This window comes from Archocentrus centrarchus, chromosome 1 (assembly GCF_007364275.1).
Source record: "Archocentrus centrarchus isolate MPI-CPG fArcCen1 chromosome 1, fArcCen1, whole genome shotgun sequence".
Lineage (NCBI taxonomy): Eukaryota > Metazoa > Chordata > Actinopteri > Cichliformes > Cichlidae > Archocentrus > Archocentrus centrarchus.
This window is the reverse complement of record NC_044346.1, coordinates 21522682-21541441: the sequence shown is the minus strand read 5'-3', so window position 1 is coordinate 21541441 and position 18760 is coordinate 21522682. Positions and strand designations below refer to the sequence as shown.

At 39.4% G+C, this 18760-nt stretch overlaps 2 protein-coding genes across 3 annotated transcripts in view; both read left to right on the top strand.

The window, feature by feature from the left end:
• The first annotated feature begins 337 nt into the window (after nt 1-337).
• pde5aa (phosphodiesterase 5A, cGMP-specific, a) lies at nt 338-11507 on the top strand. The gene is made up of 20 exons (XM_030743379.1): nt 338-696; nt 941-1628; nt 2307-2390; nt 2562-2642; nt 2764-2853; nt 2995-3147; nt 3293-3360; nt 3458-3606; nt 4551-4726; nt 4851-4901; nt 5411-5557; nt 6328-6456; nt 8201-8295; nt 8507-8594; nt 8772-8872; nt 8976-9053; nt 9153-9216; nt 9319-9393; nt 10061-10144; nt 10323-11507. Exons 1-20 carry the CDS (start codon nt 419-421, stop codon nt 10491-10493), a joined length of 2850 nt encoding a protein of 949 aa, XP_030599239.1. The 5' UTR covers nt 338-418; the 3' UTR covers nt 10494-11507.
• A 1957-nt stretch (nt 11508-13464) lies between these two features.
• The window catches only part of hpf1 (histone PARylation factor 1), a 5895-nt gene continuing 599 nt past the window's right edge, over nt 13465-18760 (top strand). For both annotated transcript variants that reach the window (XM_030736830.1, XM_030736821.1), the window contains exons 1-7: nt 13465-13571; nt 14408-14591; nt 15710-15896; nt 16111-16209; nt 17606-17759; nt 18186-18273; nt 18462-18634. In XM_030736830.1, the coding sequence (XP_030592690.1) occupies nt 13533-13571; nt 14408-14591; nt 15710-15896; nt 16111-16209; nt 17606-17759; nt 18186-18273; nt 18462-18634 (924 nt within the window). In that variant the 5' untranslated portion in view covers nt 13465-13532. The remainder of the gene's footprint in view (nt 13572-14407; nt 14592-15709; nt 15897-16110; nt 16210-17605; nt 17760-18185; nt 18274-18461; nt 18635-18760) is intronic.

Here is an 18760-nt window from a genome sequence, read left to right as displayed (position 1 = left end):
AAATATTTCACATTAACCTAAATTATTACTTAAATGCGGACCTATCGGTGCTCTTTGTTACTATGCAAAGAAGTAATACATGTATTACAATAGATTCGTTTGGCTAGTTTATTGAACACTCAAATTTTATGCAGGTGTAAAATCAAAATGCCATGACCAATTTATAACATGCCAAAGCCCGAGGTTAGAGCAAATCCATTTATTCTGTCGTAAAGTTTAAATCGGGTCCCTTTAACGGAGCTTGGCTAAATAAAGGACGAGGGATTAACTTGATGCAATCCTTTCCACGGGCTCTCTGTTAAGTCGTTAGTCTGCTTTACTTTCTGCCTCCTCACATTTGAGGCGTTTCTCCTACACAGCTCACTGGGCGTGAAAACTGAGTTTACCCGACCTTTTCTCGATTTACCTGAGCGAGGGGATGCCCTGCCTTCACTCTGAAGCGCTGGAGTCCATGGAGTCTGGCAGCATGACACCCGGGGCATCTTCTGACGCTGGCGCAGGGTCAGTCCGCAGGGAAATCGTGAGCGACCCGCCGATGTTGCAAAGCACGGGTTGGTTCTTCTCCCCACTGTGGAGCCCGCGGTGCAGGACGCGTAGCAGGAAGTTTGGAGACGGTACGAGAAACTACCAAGAGGAAGCGTGGTTGGATGACCACTCCGACTTCACAAAGGCATACTTTTTACGCAGAGCTTCAGCGTAAGTGTTAACATTTCATACTTCCACCGTTTCAGCTGAGACTCAGATTACTTACATTTATAACGTGCAATTAGACAATAAGACGCTTGTAAAGGTGTACACTTTATTATATTGTTAATGACAATATAAGTTGCAATACATAAAATTATTTTTTCACATATGCACTTAATAATAATTTTAAGTACTTTGAAGTCATTTTAGTTTTGCTTTTATAGCAAGTAAGTCATGTAATCTGTGATTTCAGGGCCAGTTGTCCGCAGACAGAGATGTCCTCACTAATGTCAAGGTTTCCAAGGAGCAGCTCTGACCATTCTGACCTGCTGATGAAGGCTCCTTATCGAAGAAATTCTTCCCCACTGAAAAGCCCAGACCTGAACATTTCGACTTTAACAGACAGGCTCAAACCCCTTGCTTCAAATCTCAGTGTCCCTGAATGGATGGATCACTTGAATCCAGATGTTAAAGACAGCCTTTCCCCTTGCTCTCCCTGCTTACCTCGCTGTTCTCATTTCCAGTTTTCTCCCTGCCAGCAACCTTCTTACATTTGCCCCTGTTCCCCGAACGTGCACCACTCTCCACAGTTTTTGTTACCCACTGCTACAAATGCCATAACATGTGGCCATGGTGATGGCTGCCCTTGGATGACGGGGCTCCTGGGAGAAGGCCTACGCTGGGTGGATTCTTTAGCAGAGCTCTGCCAGGGGGCTGTCATCCATGCTGGAGAGCTGCTGGGAGCTGAGGGTGGTTCCCTCTCTCTCGTACGGAAAGACTGTGGTGGAAGGAGTAATTTGGAGGAGGTGATAGCCCTAACATCACTGGGGCAATTGAATGAGGGCAGTCTGTACAGCCATGCTCATCTGGAACTGGTGAAGGGTATCATGGGATGCGTTCTGGCTACAGGTTCACCAATAAATCTGAGAGATGCATCTGAGGTAAATGTTGTAAATGGCATGACTGTGCATTTAAGCTTAACTCACATGTTCTGGGGCACAGGCAAGGAACCTAAAATCAAGAATGAGGACTGTGTTTAATAAGTCACCCAATTCCTTAAAGTCTGTTTTGAGATGGCGACAGGGTTGGTTCAAGGAGCGTGGAAGCCTGTCAGGGAATCCCCGATGACGCAGTTTCTTTTAATCCTTTTAGGGACTGCTTCCAGTGATAAACCTCGGATTACAGTCCTTTCCTTGCGCACACCCACACATACACACCCACAAAAGCTCACTAAAAGGCTTACAGGTGGTGTTCACAGCAGCTCTTCGTGTCCTTACAAGTAATGTGATTAGGAATGTGTGCCTGGCAGAGTTGGACACCAGGTAAACCCAGTCAGCATGGGTGTGGATGGGTTGTCCCTAATAATCCTGAGAATCCTGAGAAATGTGGGTATTCTTGGTCAGATGTAGCTAAGAACAGTGCTGACCAGGTATCTCAAGGATACAGGAGTATGAAGAGAGTAAAATTTGTTAAGATGTTAAAGTCTGTTGCTACCCATAAAGATATACCACAGACAGTTGTGGGATAGGATATGTTCAAAACATGTTACTGTACTGTTAAGTAAGCATTAATAAATGATCGTCTTCTTTGCACTTATTTTTTCTTATTTGTCTCAACAGGATCCCAGATTCAACTCAGATAGTGATCAAGCATCAAAGATCAGGACTGTTCTGAGTGTTCCCATCAGCAACCACAGGGGAGAGGTACAATCACCACAATTTATAAAAATAATTTGTTATATTTTATGTATATTGGTTTGCACACTCAGAGTCCTATGGATGTGCAGAGTCCTGTGGGATAGTGTCCATCATAACAGAGGTTTTAATAGGAACTGCATGACAATAAAAAAAATTTTTTTCTTTTTTTCTGAACAGGTGGTAGGTGTACTGGTAATGATCAACAAAAAAAATGATTGTGATGGGTCACTTTCTGTTTTTACAAACATGGATGAAAAGGTGAGGGTTTGGGGGATTACTATAGAGTTTTTTTCTGTGATACATGATTTATTATGTCAGATATTTGTCTTATTTTAATGCTTACCGCCAAAAAAAAATCTGAGTTTTAATTTGTTTTCAGGTGCTGTCAAATCACATGGATGTGTTGGGAATGGTCCTGGATAACGTCCAGCTGTATGAAAGTGCGAGACAGGAGGCTAAACGCAGTCAGGTAAAAACAAAGAACAGTTTAAAATCTATTTGTTCCTAGTAATGTATGAGTGTCTATATGTAATATCTTCATACGTATCTGTGTGTGTGTGTGTGTGTGTGTGTGTGTGTGTGTGTGTGTGTGTGTGTGTGTGCGCGCCAGGCTTTGATAGAGATGGCACAGGTATTGTCAAAGGAGCACCATTCCTTTGAAGTTATGGTGAGTAAGATGGCGGCCACCATCATGCCCTTCACACGCGCTCAGTACTGCACCATCTTCATCCCCAGCGAGCAAACTTCAGACACTAAACAAAAGGTACACCATCCTGTTTGATTCACTTTTGTTTGTTTGCTTGTTTAGAATCAATTACAGTATTTTTTAGTAATACACAAATTACACAAAATTTTGTTGTTTTTTTTTTTTTAATTTCTTTTTTCCTTTTTTGGTGGTTTTATTACAGATTTCATTCTCAAGAGTTATACATTTGGAGTGTGAGGAGCTCGGCTCAACCTGCCAGATCTACAGAAGGTATTGTCTGCAAACTTTACAGGTCTTTGCTGTTGATTTACTTTAAAGAAAAAAACAGTGGGTTTTCTTTCTGTAATTTGAGATCATCATTTTTCAGGGAGCATGACATCAGGGATATAGATCCATCGTATGCCTTTCGAACCCTGACGTCTATGGAAACACTTAATATGTCGAAGAGCTCTGAGGAATCAAAAAGGAGTCTCATCTGCTGCCCTGTTAGAAACGAGAGATCTGAAAATGTTATCGGTGAGTTCCTTTCTTGAATGGTGATAATCATTGTCTGTCTTGCAAGGGAAAAAGGGTCAGAATTTGGAAACAAAACTTTCCCATCAGACAAGCGCAAATGAAGCACAGTACAGTATATAAACCTCTTTTACTTAAAAAAAAAAAAACAAAAACTAGTTTGGGCTGCTCCCTTACTCACAAGTGGTAGCTCTGCATGTTTAATTTGGCAGATTTTTTACACTGGATGCGTTTCCAGAGCAATTTCTGTCTCCTCCCTGGGTAAAACCAGGAATCTTTTGCTTGCAAGACAAATGTGTAAACCCCTCCACTCCTTTAAGACAATAATCACTCATGGTTTCATAGATGATTCAAATTGTGCTCTCACAGCTGGAATCCTTTGTATTCCCATGTCTTACTTCCTGTGTAGCCTTTATACTACTTCATACTGCTCATATAATCTGGTCTGAGAAGGCTCGTGACTGAACAAGCTGTTCCATTGCAAACAAGATTTTATAAAATTGGCTCCATTTTCAGTCCAGTTAACCATGTTTACCATGTTTTTTTTTTTTTTTGCCTGGTCTTACCGCCCCAGCTTTACCACGAAAAACAACTAGGCAATGTGCTAAAAACAGAAGATAATTAGAAGAACTTTGCCTTCATACTGCACAACTGTCTGTCTTTTGGGTGGCTGTAACTCAGGTCATGTACTAATCAGAAGGTTGGTGGTTTGATCCTTGCCTGCTCCAGACTGCATGCCAAAGTATCCTTGGGCAAGATACTGAACCCTAAATTTCCCTCCGATGCAACCATCAGAGTATGAATGTTTGATAGAAAGCACATAGACATAGAAAGAAGTGCTTGTATGAATGAGGCATCTTGCATAAAGCACTTTGAGTACTCAAGTAGAGTAGAAAAATGCTATACAAGAACCAGTCCATTTACCGTTTGCTTTTATTGTCATTTAGCCGTGTGCCAGCTGATGAACAAGCAAAGCAGAGACTCAGATGAAATGGAACCCTTTAACCGATATGATGAGCGCCTCCTGGAAGACCTGGCAGTGTACTGTGGCCTGGCTCTACAGTATGCTCAGGCTGTCCAGATCACTGAAGAGAGGAGGGCCAGCATAGAGGTCACACAGGAGGTGAGAACACTATCTTACCAAATGAGTATGTTGCCCAAATCTTTAGAAGAGAGTCGGAAGAATTATTCATACATTTGCAAATCTTAAAGTTTTGTTTCCATGTTTGTTTAATGTGATCGTGCAGGTCCTTGCCTACCACATCACTGCAGCAGAGCAGGAAATCCAGGCATTGCAGGTGAATCTTTCTTCAGCCTTGTTACAGTGTGACACCATATATGTAAATAGTGATTTATTAGAAAATAGGAGCACACACATTTGTTCCCTTTCCTTTCATGCACCATGTTCTTTCTGTTGCACTCTTTTTTTTAATCGCTGTGGCAGCAGTCATAGAATCCACCCCTGCTTTGTTCCAAGAGACCAGATAAACAGGGTTTAATGCTATTTTACAGCTAATGCTCTAACAACTTAAAGCTCTTGATCAGCTGCTATCACTGTGTGTGAGTGCAAAGGTTATGGTAACCTCTTCACCTATGTTAAATCTAGATGGGTCTGTGTTTGCACTGTCAGGTGAACTAAAATTGAGAAATCAAGATTTATTTTGTGTGTGTGTGTGTGTGTGTGTGTGTGTGTGTGTGTGTGTGTGTGTGTGTGTGTGTGTGTGTGTGTGTGTGTGTGTATAACTGAACATTCTGTGCCCATAATTAAAGAATATGTTTCAATTTCTTTTATTGGGGGCGTTTTCAGGAGGCCACTATTCCTTCTGCTGAATCACTGCATATTCTCGACTTCCATTTCTCTGGTTTCGGCCTGCCAGAAGATGTGACCACACAAGCCACCATTCGTATGTTCCTGGATCTCAATTTGGTGCAAGATTTTAACATAGATTACAAGGTAACTCACTTTCTATTAATAAAGTTTCACTGCAACAGCTGATAATAGTAGCATTATTTTTTAATCATATAAATGAGGACATTCTGTTTGTTTTGTTGTTGTTTTTATGAAACTACACTAAAAGTTTGGGGTTTTTTTTTTCATACTTATTCAGCTAAAATTAGTCACTTTAAATCTGTCTTCATAAGCAAACTGAGAAAACCAAGCATGCTTCCTTGAGCACTTTTCTATCAGGATAGTGCCGGTGCTGGTGCTGGTGCTGGTATGGAGCCAGTTCTGGATTAGTGCCTTTTAAACAAGTCCAGATTTTAAAAGGTTTAACAGCTAAACATTACAGGGTGTTCCATTTTGAAAGGGGGGTGAAGACATTTTGGACATTTTGGTGAGAGTAAGTCTGCAAAATCTGCAAGCTACATCTGCAAATTATCTATGAATTTCTTGGTATAATCCCATCGTGTAGCTACTGATAATTTAGACTGAGAAACTTGTGGTTCTGTGGTGGTCCAGCTTTTTGGCACTGGCACCAGTCTTTTCATTGCAAGTACATGAAAATAAGGTACAAAAACGGGCACCACAATGGAGGAAAAGGGATGGATGAGAGTGGAGCAGATGAGCTGATAATGGATATAGTGTTTATATTATTAACTTACATTTAACAATGTGTAGTTCATTAAGTCTGTTTGAGTTAGAGGAATTTCACTGACAAACTAATACCATAAAGATCCACTGCTTCTCTTATTTACTTCCTTTACGTTATGTCATCTATTCAGAGTCTTTGCCAGTGGGTCCTGACTGTGAAACGTGGCTACAGGAACAACGTTCCCTATCACAACTGGCACCATGCAGTGAGCACTGCTCAAAGCATGTTTGCAATGCTCATGTCCACAGGCCAACTCCAGGTTAGTGTTTAGCATTTTGTTGGCAATCCATTCCACGCAACATCCACGTGACTGTCTATAGTGACATTTGCGTAATGCTTCCGGAGTTTCCTCTGTTCAAGAGTGTTGGGCGGAGTCATTTGAGGACCGGCAGGATTGTTCCTCCGTACTAAGCACTCTTAATTATTTGGAAGAGGATTATTTATAGATCTCTGCAAAACCTCTTAAAGGCTGTCTGTGACGATCAGACACATGCCGACATCTCAACTGAAGTGACTTCTAACATTCATTCACCTTTTAGCACCTCTCTCTCTGTTTCCCTGAATAATTTCTGTTATAGTGCTATGGAGCTAATCATTTCTACTTTAATATGCCATCACTTTACACGCTGGATACGTTTGTGGGTTGTAGTTTTTCAGAATTTGGAAACGCAGAAACTACTTGACAATACACTTTCTCCATGTTTGATCCTTTTCTCTCATATCATCTGTCCTGTGGAACACAAATGAGTGTTTTAGGATTTTTATTACCACTGCCACCCTGCTGGTCTCTGTTATATATTTGTATCTCTTATATTTTGGAGATTGCCAAGCATGGGACATTCAGTGAAGAGTCCGTCTAGCACTAGTATGGCTAAAATTTGTTGTGCTTCATTTCTGCTGCATCAAACATAGAATAGTAGAATTTTTTATTCGGTTTTTGTTAAGATAAATAATCACATTACCATCTAACATTTTATCATCTTATACACTTTTTTTTCTTTTTTTTCTGAGAGATTATTTAAATAATAGAGTCAAAAATGCCCTTACATATACTCATGTGCATCCATGCATATCCATAATCTTTTTATGTTAATTAACAGTCATTAAATGGCATAAAAAGAATGTGTGAGAAAAAGGGAAAAAAATAACGACACTAACAAAAACAGGTTCGGTAACATTAGTGTTTATTGATTCGTTGCTATTAGGTTTTTATTAATTTCTCAAATCTTTCTCTGGTCCAGTGATGAAGATAAGGGCAGGCCTGGGAGGCTTAGTGGTGAAGCCGGCAACCACATACATATGCCGCGGTGCGGTGCGGATGGCGTGGGTTTGAGTCCCGGCCTGTTGCCAATTTGCCCACATGTCTTCCCTTGTATCTTGCCCCCATTTCCTGTCTCCCTCCACTGCTGATAATAGCCGCTGTGACCAAAAATGCCAAAAAAAAAAAAAGAATTATCTGAGTTGTCTCATTTTGTCTTCATTTGAGCCTTTTGGGGATTTTTATTTCATGTAAAAACTTAAAGGATAAAATTTGCTTACTAGAACATTTTCTTCAGAATGCCATATGTATTTTACTTCAATGCCAATAATGATTGGATTGGTCCTTTATCTTACAATCTGTTAAGAATGTTCACTATGGACACTTGACGAGCTTGTGGATGATGAGCACATGATCTATCTATTGCTACAAACTTTCTCTTAATTTTCTATAGCACATGGAATTTGCAGTATAACAGTGCAATTTTATTAGGGGTTATAGATACGTAAATAATGATGGTTATTTTTATTTTAACATTGTTTTGTCTGTAAAGCATTCATTTATATAATTTTAAAAAAAGACTGAAAAACATCGAACTTAGCTTTGCAGACATCAGGTTGTTGTCTTCAGCTCTGTCTCGTTTCAGTATTTAAAATCTGTCATGTAGAGATGCAGGAAAATTATTTTTTTCATTATCTTTACCTGTTTCTCTCACCATTTATTTGTTTCTGTTTCTGTATTTCAGAACATTTTTTCCCGTTTGGAGATCTTAGCATTGATGATAGCCACTCTGAATCATGATGTTGATCACAGAGGAGTCAATAATTCCTTTATAGAAAGGTAAACATTGCTTCTTCATCTCTCACATTTACTCCACTATTTGTTTTTACTCGAAATTATCGAGACATGACTGTGTATTTCTTTTGATTTGTATTTATTGTGTTATTTTATCAGTTATCAGTCACTGCCTTCTTATATTCAGTCCATATTATTTCTTTCTTTCTTTCTTTCTTTCTTTCTTTCTTTCTTTCTCTCTCTCTCTCTCTCTCAGGACACATCAGCCTTTAGCTCAGTTGTATGGACACTCCTCTCTTGAGAACCACCACTACAACCTGTGTGTCTTCATCCTAAATAACACTGTAAGATGTTTCTGCAAGAAATCCCTTTTTTTCAGTCTCTAAGTTATCACTGTATGCACACATTAGCATGTTCATCTGTGTCTTTAATGTTTGTTTTGCTCCATCTTTTCATGTATCTGCTGATCACAAAGTTGGAGTCTTTACTTGACTTACTTTCTCTCTCCCGCCGTCTTCCAGGGGAGTCAGATTCTCAGTGGTCTGTCTGCTGAAGAGCACAAAGCTCTACTACACATAATCAAAAGGGCAATCCTTGCCACTGACCTGACCGTCTACATGGAGTACGTCTGAAATATTAAAAATGTCAAAGAAGCTGTAGGTCAAGTATTATGTCAGTCCTGTTTTAACCCTTGTTTCTTGTGACTCTTTTTTTTTATTTTTTAGAAGACGACGAGAGTTCTTTTCTCTTACTAAAAAAAGCGGAGTGAGCTGGAAGAGTGAGAAACAAAGAGATTTGCTCAGGTGAGAATCACAGAAATTAGAATCAGGGACATATTATGTTGCTGTGCACAATGAAGCGAGGGAAGGAGCTGTCTTGCAAGCTTTTACTTTACCCCACAGGTCAATGCTGATGACAGCTAGTGACCTCTCTGCTATCACAAAGCCTTGGCCTGAACAAAAAAGAGTAGGTCTCACAAAACACTTCTAAATGAAAAATAAAACACTTCATGCTTCATCTCGCAGTCCTTTTTCATTTCAACCTTAACCTCGCTCTTCCTCCTAACAGATTGCCAGTCTGGTTGCCATGGAGTTCTTTGCACAGGGGGACAAAGAGAGGGAAGAGTTCAAAATTAAACCCATTGTAAGTTGAGCTTGCAGGATTTATAGTGCACTAAGGAGTCTTAAAATGCTGAGTGGAAGTCACACAGCGATGAGAAAGTGTACACACATAAATCCTCAATGAATTGAAATCAGTATTTTTTTTTCATCATACAATAGGAATCCAATTATTTTGTAAGTTTAAAAGCCCTTCAGGCATGTTGTTGTCCTACTTCTTGTTGCTCTAAAACTGGATCCACCCAGCCTTATTACAGTACCATGGTGCCAAAGACTGTTCTTTGCAAAAATACACACAGCTACCCAAACACACACACTACTATGTCCTCTGGGGGTAACGTCTTAATCCTTTTGTCACTGTAGCTCAAAGGGTATTTCTTATTTTATTTATACAGAGCCAACAATGGATTTTCATAAACCAGTACTCCCTCACCAGCTACATTATTCCAAAAATAATAATATCTTAAAATATATACAGGTTTATCAATCCTGTCATGTACTGTGTTTATGAGGCATGTTTTTCCCCATTCAGTTACATTTAAATTTAATGTAGCTTGCAAGGCTGTGGATTAAATTAACCTGGAAGAAATATTCATATTAAAGTGCTGCATTTTTATTTTTTTTTGCACTTGGATCTGATCTTATCCTGTGATTGCTATTCTAACCTCCACTTTATGCTTACTTTTCACTAGGACATAATGAACAGAGAAAACAGCACTCGACTGCCATATATGCAGGTTGAATACATTGATGAAGTCTGCTATCCTCTCTACAAGGTGTGTTATTACTTTTGGTATTGTGAATGCGCGTAGATAACTATATATGCTACATACATGCATGTGTCTTGATATTATTCACCACAATATTGTCTTCATTGTCGTCCTATTCCCTTAAGTTCAGTTGTAATTTCCACTACTCTGTCAACCATCCCGTCTCTGTCTTTGTCATCCTCAGACTGTATCAAGACTGTTTGACTCCTGCTCTCCACTGCTCAATGGGTGCAAGAAGAACAGAGAAAATTGGCTGCAACTTGCTGATGAACAAGAAAAAGAAAACAATGAAAATAGTATTATAGCCCTGGCGACACATGAAGACATTAAGGGCGAGACACAGACAGAGGACTGAAGAGGAGATGAAGACACGTGGAAGCAAAAAGGAAGCTTGCTCATGTGTTGTCTCTTCATTCTTCTAACTACACACTGACCCGGTGCTCACACATCAGAACTGTGATGACTAAATTAGTTACTGGGTTATACAGTGGCCCTGATAGTTATAATTATTCCTGCAGTTATGTCCCAAATAACTTAAAGGATATTGTGCCACATATATTATGGTAAATGAAATGCATTTATATAGTGATGTTTCGAATCTTATCAGCCTCTGGAAGCACTTTAGCCTACAAGCCACATTCACACAGGGCTTTTATTCTATATATAGTGTTTTTGCTATGACACCAATATATTAGAGGCAGGATTTGGGAGTACAGTTCAACATGCAGAACTGAGAAGCTGAGGCTTCAACTGACCTTCTAGTTAGGGGATGACCTGCTCTGCTTTCACATTGATCCCACATTGATTTGTCTCCTTGGCAGTGAAGCTGTGAAAGTCAGAGAAATGAATTAGATTTTTTTCCCGCACCGTATCTGTGTGTATTTGTATTGTGCTACACTGGATTTTGTAAGCCCTGGATCCAGATTTGCAACTGTATAAATACTAAGATATTTAAGAATATCCCTTCCACATACTGTCAAATTAGTACAGTCATCAGTAGCACAATCAAATTTGTGAAACTTTTAATCAACTATTTATTTTATTAGACTACTGAAATCTCCATATTTATTTAATTTGATCTGATTTTGTTTCCATAATGGTTCTGTGGAGCATTTTGCCTCTGTGCTAATGCTATTAATTGTTCACATTCAAGTCTCAGAGTTCCTAGCTTATCTGAAAATGAGCAAAACTGTTCATAAGAAATGTTATTTCCGCTATTTGAAACAGAACAATAAAGGGAAAGCTATTGTTCACCACACATTTTACAGCATATGTTTTTAAAACATTATGCAGCGTAATATGTTAAATTATTGTTACAAACCTCCTGTATAATCCAGATAACTTTTTGACAATAAACGGAAAAAGTATGCATGGCTGGTCTGTATTATTCAGTATGATTTTACACAACTATAGCATGTGATCCTGAAAGGTGTTAAGGTCGACCTGTATACATGTTTATCACAGCGAACAGTTTCAAATGTGCAACACAACGCACTTTATTACCCCTGCCAAGGAAGTTATGTGTTTGGTAATGTGTGCATGTGTGCGTGTTACTCTGTTCTCTAAACGTGATAACTCGGAAAGTTTTGAATGAGTTCTGATCAAACTTTGTCAGGGTGTAGAGTGGGGTCATGTTAACAACACATTAATATTTGGCTTACATTCACCGAGGTCTTCAAGGTCAACTTAATCATTTATTGATCAAGAAGCCTTATAACTTAGAACCTATGATTCGTGTAAGTGTGGTGTGTACTGTCAACATATAGAAAGTACTGTAAAAAGATTTAAAATATCATGTCACATTTGACCTCTGACCTCTCCTTTAAGGCCAATAGATTGATCTGAAAGGTCAATGCTATATAGTTATTTAAATATATGTTTTTTCCTTTGTCATTGTTTGGACGGTGGCGCAGTGGTTAGCGCTGTTGCCTCACAGATGGAATACCATCTGGAAGGCCTGGGTTCGATTCCACCTTGGCCCAGGCCTCTCCCTCTCTCTGTGTGGAGTTTGCATGTTCTCCCCGTGCTTGCGTGGGTTTCCTCCGGGTACTCCGGTTTCCTCCCACATTCCAAAGACATGCACTTACTGGGGTTAGGTTAATTGGCTATTCTAAAATTGCCCATAGGTGTGAATGTGAGTGTGTAAGGTTGTTCGCCTCTCTGTGTTGGCCCTGTGACAGGCTGGCGACCTGTTCAGGGTGTACCCTGCCTCTCGCCCTGTGACAGCTGGGATAGGCTCCAGCCCCCCCGCGACCCTGACCAGGATAAGCGGAAGCGAATGGATGGATGGATGGATGGATTGTTTGGACTGGCAACATATAGGCGTATAGTGACTGATATATGGGGATTCTAAATATCACATTACTTTGGACCTCTGCCCTCTTCTTCACAGTCAAATAAGTTCAAACTTTCATAAAATGTCTTTTATCTTTAAAAATAATGCTTAAAATTCTACTCCCTGTGTTTGTATTGGATACATTTAGGAAATTATACTGGTATATGGGGATTCTAAATATCACATTATAGTTTGCATCCAAATATCATGTCACATTTGACCTCTGACCTCACTGCCTTTCTTTCAAGTTGACCCCAAAATGTGTTATATCTTTGAAGAAAGTATTTTCAAGAGAAAGAGCATGGGCTGCCTAGTTAGTTAGAAATATACTGTAGTATAATAATGAGCTCAAGTTATTCATTTCCAGTTATTTACTAATCAGTACCTATTATCCATTACCTGCTCCTACATAATGCTTGTGTAATCAAAGTAAACATCATGCTACAGGTAGGTACACCTGTTCAAATGCTGATCAATGTAATTTCTAATCAATCAATCACATTACAGAAATGTTTCAGTACCTTGTTAAAATCAGTCATAAAGAATTAAGGCAGCTCTGAATGCAAAAGGTGGTCCAACCCAGTATTAGCTGGGTCGGACCAACATTACCCTGGTTACTTCCAGCTGGATAATGAGACACGACACAAAGCTCAAATTATCTCACACCAGATCTCAACCCAACAGAGCACATTTGGGATGTGGAAAAACAGGGAAGGAATTCCTATCACAGATGCACACCTGATAAATCTGCAGCAACTGTGATGCTATCATGTCAAAATGGACCAAAATCTCTAAAGAATGTTTCCAGTACTGTGAATCTATGCCACGAAGACGGCAGTTCTGAAGGCAAAAAGGGGCAAGGTGTACCTAACAAAGTGGCCGGGGAGTGTATGGAAGGTCTATTACAGGACTATTATGTTATTACCTGGGTTTTGGGGTGGGGGAATAGGCGTTTGCATTCCGGGCCTGTGGGTGGCACTAATGTCCTTAAACACAGCGTAGTTGCTGCCGACGTCGACTTACAGAAGAAGACTTCAACGGAGAGACAAGAGGAGTAAAATGACAGGGCGCGCAAAAAGAAAACCCAAATCTGTTCAGGTAAATTCACTTTGTTTTGATCATCTGTGTTTGGTGCAGAAATATGCGTTTAAAATAGTACTTTTGCCAAACGAACTGTGGGGCTGTATGTGCAGCAAAGCAGCTGCTGTTAAACTCAGTGGGAAGAAGTGTTTAGCCCTCTGACCGACAACATGGCAGCAGCTCTGCAGGCTGGTCCCACAAAGCAGCCTGTTCAGCGATGCTCACAGTACACACCTGGTTGGATTCGTTGACTTTGCTCAGATGGGAAGCACTGGCTCATAACTGGGCGTTTATGTTAGCTAAGAAATGTTCGTACCTCGTTCCCACTTAATGTTTTTCTAGTCTGGCTTAAGCAGGCACACTCTGGGTGTCTTCATTTGATTCGTGGGTTCATCAAATAAACACCAATAATTTGCCCCATAACATCGGTTTGCTAAGGTTGCACGCAACTAACTGTACACGCCTCTGCAGGGTACAGAGTGCAGAGCAATGAACACAGCTTTACTTATTGTACAGTAACTACAGCTGCCAGGTCGTTAATTCTCATACAGCAAACCTGCAGTAAACACTGGCCTACTTCTGTAAGGACTATGATATTCTATAATTATTTAGAGATGTTTCGATTAACCTTTACAGGTAGTCACTGATTGGGTGGTTTATAAAGTATATACAGTTTTTTGTGAACCAGTTGTATTAAAATTAATTATTTGAGGCTTGATGTAATGTAATATTGTGTGTGCGTGTATGTACACATATATATATATATATATATATATATATATATATATATATATATATATATATATATATATATATATATATATAATATGTTCTCCTGACTTTAATTTCTTTAGGAGAGAAGCACAGACAATGGAGAGGTGAAGAAAGCCCGAATTGAAGAATCCAACAATGTGCCACTGGCAGGAGTGAAATCGGAGCAACGTGACGAGATGGTGCAGCTGTACAGTTTTCAAATGCCAGAAGATCTGTACCATTTCTGGGAATTCTGCAATGAGCTTTGCCCTGAAAACCCCCGCGGTATGATCTTAAAACTAAAAAGGAAAAAAAACTAGATGGATCAAAACTAGATCAGTATTTCAATCTAATACAAAGTTAAAGAAGAGGCAACATATAAAGCAAAAATGTTTTGACGTGTCAGTCAGTGTTTAAAGAGTTCAAGGCTGAATACAACTCAAGAGTAAAGTTTTACTCTATATCTGCTGTAAAATGTGCTTCAAGATCAAACCCTGAAGTAAGTTTGAAGCTTTTGTAAGCTATTAGATGCTTCACCATTAGAATGAATTCAAACCTCTTCATCATACTCACTTTCTAACATTCATCTTCTTCTGTGCACAATCCATGGTTACCCTGCATTCTGCAAAGACTGTGCTCTGCCTCTGGATTGGTTACTCTTTGTTAATTCATTAATATTTTTGAATTTATGGGTAGGGTCAGTAATGAATGTGTGAAAAAGATAACACAGTAGAAGACAGAAGCATCACCCTTGGAAATGACACCAAAGCACTGTAGAAACTGTTATCTGCCAGTGTGGCAGCTAGCCTTCCGAGATTTACTTAACAAGCGGAAGCTTTATCTACATTGGGTGTTAACAGTAGAGTCACATTTGAGGAAAACAACCTCAAAACCAGACATCATGTAAGTTTCATTTGTGAGATAATGAGTTTATATTTTCCAGTACTGGACAAGCAGTAATTGTCAAGCAGTAATCATCTGCAGATGTTGGTGTGCTGCAGTCAGTGGTAATGTACACGCTGCAGAGTACAGCAGCTAACAGTCAGTGACCATTTAGTCTATAAAAAGTTAAATATACTGCTCAAAAATTAAGGGAACACTTGGAACAATTTTAACTTTGATTTTTGGTGTGAGTTTGAATTCAGCTCTCAAAGCGTTGTTGATTTTGGTTTCTCAGCAGATTACACAATGTATATCAGTAAAGATTTTCAAGCTGAATATTTAATTCATCAAGATCTGATGTGATTTAAGTGCTCCCTTATTTTTATGAGCATATTTTATTTTTAGCAGTTAAAAATGTACTATAACACAGTCTGTCAACATAAATTTATTTCATCAATAATTTGCACTTAAATGTTGCCACTGTCAGCTGGTTTCTGTATCAATATTTTAACTCTCTGTAGGTTCTCTGAAAGACTCACTGGGATTGCAGCTGGTTGGACCATTTGATATTTTGGCAGGAGCTCACAAAACCTCCAACAATCCCCAGCCTAACTTCCACCTTCATTGGCGATATTTTTATGATCCACCAGAGTTTCAGACCATACTTATAGGGTGTGAGGACAGCCAGCATCACATTGGTTACTACAGGTAAAGAACACAACATCTAAAACGTGTGATGATTTGCTTTTATTAGAATCTTGCAGCTTCCACCAGAGATTGCCTCAAACAGTTACTCTCCCAGCTAATGTGAAAGAAAACAGTGGGGGATGTGTGAAATGATAATATGAAGAGTGGTTGCTATATGTAAGTAAGCATGGGTGATTCTGATTTTATTTTTTACTGAATATAATTGTTCCACCAGAGATACTCCAGACTCCCTTCCTTCATTTGTTGGAGAAAATGAAGCCAAGAAGGGCTGTACTATAACACAGATCGGGAACAATGTGTTTGCTGCAGTGCAGTGAGTGTTAACCAGCAAAAATTCATTCACACACAATCAGTTATTACATTTCAAAATCAACTGTCCATTTCTTTCTTTTTTTCAATAAATGTTTCATTATATTATCAATTTTTGTAAATATATTTTCTTGCGACAATGTCACCTGTTAGATGTGGGATGCATAAGGTGGCAGATGAGCCGTGTAAGCAAGTGTAAAGATCTGATCCACTTTCATGAGGCCAAATTGTGATGTCTAAATAACTGTAATGGAGCGACTTTAAAATGCCAGGTTACGTGCAGAGTTACAGGTGTGTAGTGTTTAATCAACTAAAAATGATCCAAGGAAGGACAAATGGTGAAAGGGAAATGGGGTCTTGCCCCCAAAGCATGAGGAGCAAATACTGTTTTTTGCGCTCTGAAGCTAATTAGTAAATAAAATTGCTGAAGACCTTAGTGTCAGCTATATTGGAAAGTTATAAGAACCATCAGTACATAGCATCTTGTTGTGTTTGGGGCTTTGTAACTGCAGGGTACCCTCTCTGAACCCTGTCCATTACTACAAGTGCTTTTATGTGGATGTTATTTTGATGCATATCACCTACCTAAACTTGCAAACCACAAATACCCTTTCATGGGAGCAGCATTTCCTGATGGCAGTGGTCTCCATTAGTAGGATAATGCACCATACTTCATTGCAAAGATTGTTACCTCGCCCATCTAAAGGTGGAGGGAGGTTATGTTTTTGATCGCACTGGTCTGTCTGTTTGCCCGTTAGCAGGATAACTCTGAAAATTATGAATGGATTTTGATGAAAAATTCTGGAGTTGTTGGGGGTGGTATGAGGGACAATTGGCTAAATTTTGAGAGCATAGAGTTTGCATGTAGAAAATTTGAAGGTATGTGCTCTACTGAGTGCCGTTCGAGTTCAGGAATGTTTTAAGGAGTATGACAAAAGCTTTACGGTGCTAAGTTGCTCTCCAGAGTGCCTACACCTCTGTCTGATTGAGCATCTGTGGAATGTGTTGAAATGAGTCCAGTGCATGGAGGCTTACAGGACTTAAATGAAGTCGATGTCTGATACCACAAAACACCTTCTAATGTCTTATGTCAAGTCCATCCCTTGATGACTCTGACCTGTCAATTCTGTAACTCAACACAAGGGAGAACTACAGAGTATTAGGGAGGTGGTTTTAACATGGTTGATTGGAGTTTGTTAGCCACTCACAACTCCATCAGTAACTTAATGCTTGCCGAGATAAATGGTCAAATTGGGCGACTGACATCCTTACTTTTTCTGCCCTCATATCTTTGCTGCTTTTGACTTCACATGTGGGAGTGGAGGAACATTACTGCATTAAAATGTTCTGTCCTCTTTTTTTCTTTTCATCTTGTAATTTGCTATTTGTGTTTCCATCAGCTTGTATCTGCTCAGGAAGAGGAAAGAGAGAGGCAGTAAGAAACCAGGGGATGATATGTTGGAAAGCTTGGAGGCAAAGCTGAGAGACAAGGCAGAGACTCTGGGCTTTTCTCTAGAGCAGAAGACCAAAGGCATGAAGCAGAGAGACAAGAAGGTAAAATACACACTTAAAACTAAGAGTTAAAACTAGCGATAAGCAGCAGTGGTACACTGCAATGCAATAACATGAGATTCACACAGGATGGAATTTACCACAACTTTATATTAGGAATAAAAAGTGAGGTCTTGGTAATTTTTTGCTATAGAGTCACCTTGTACAAACTAGATGTTTTTTGTGGCTACAGTGCCATCTCATCTAACTCCAGTATGCATACATCCTGTTTCTCACATGCTCATACTGTGTCCTGTTGCTCATTCATGAGTCTCACTGTCCGGGAAAATAAAAGCAGCCCCACGTTTAACATGCCATTCTAAAATGCTACAGTGATACTACTTAAAAAGCACCAAATGTATAGAACTGAACAAAACTGTTGTATTCCAAGTTGACGCTTGACAATAAGAAACCCTTTACACACCATAGGTGGTCACAAAGACTTTCCATGGTGCGGGCATTGTTGTACCTGTAGACAAGAATGATGTTGGATACAGGGAACTGCCAGAAACAGATGGTGAGCGCGCACATTTTAAGTTCTTTTTAACACTTTTCTCATTTATTTGTTTTTTATTAATTGATGAGGTGAACAAATCTTGATATGGATGGTATTTTTAGCTTCTGGCAAAATAATCCCTTGCACAGATTGCAGAGATTAATTTTTTTTTTTTTCATAACAAATTTGTTTCTTCTCCCGTGTCCAAGCTGGTCTCAAGAAGATCTGTAAAGCCATTGCTGAAGCACGGAATGATGACGAACGCGTCAAAGCTTTTGGACCGGTCCAGGAGATGATAACATTTGTTCAGTTTGCTAATGATGAGTGTGACTATGGCATGGGGTATGAACTAGGAATAGACCTCTTCTGTTACGGATCCCATGTGAGTATACTCAGTCAGTTTGCTTCTTCATTAATATCTATCTGGGATTTGATGTAATTTCTGAGATAATTTACAACATAAGAAGAAAACTCTTCTGTTGCACTTGTGATCTTGTATATTGATCTC

What these genes read in the sequence shown, in the direction of transcription:
- pde5aa (XM_030743379.1), top strand. Translation starts at nt 419, where the DNA reads ATGCCCTGCCTTCACTCTGAAGCGCTGGAGTCCATGGAGTCTGGCAGC. An exon ending in TTTTTACGCAGAGCTTCAGC is followed by an intron (nt 697 to 940) that starts GTAAGTGTTAAC and finishes CTGTGATTTCAG; the next exon opens with GGCCAGTTGTCCGCAGACAG. An exon ending in CTTCAGACACTAAACAAAAG is followed by an intron (nt 3,148 to 3,292) that starts GTACACCATCCT and finishes GTTTTATTACAG; the next exon opens with ATTTCATTCTCAAGAGTTAT.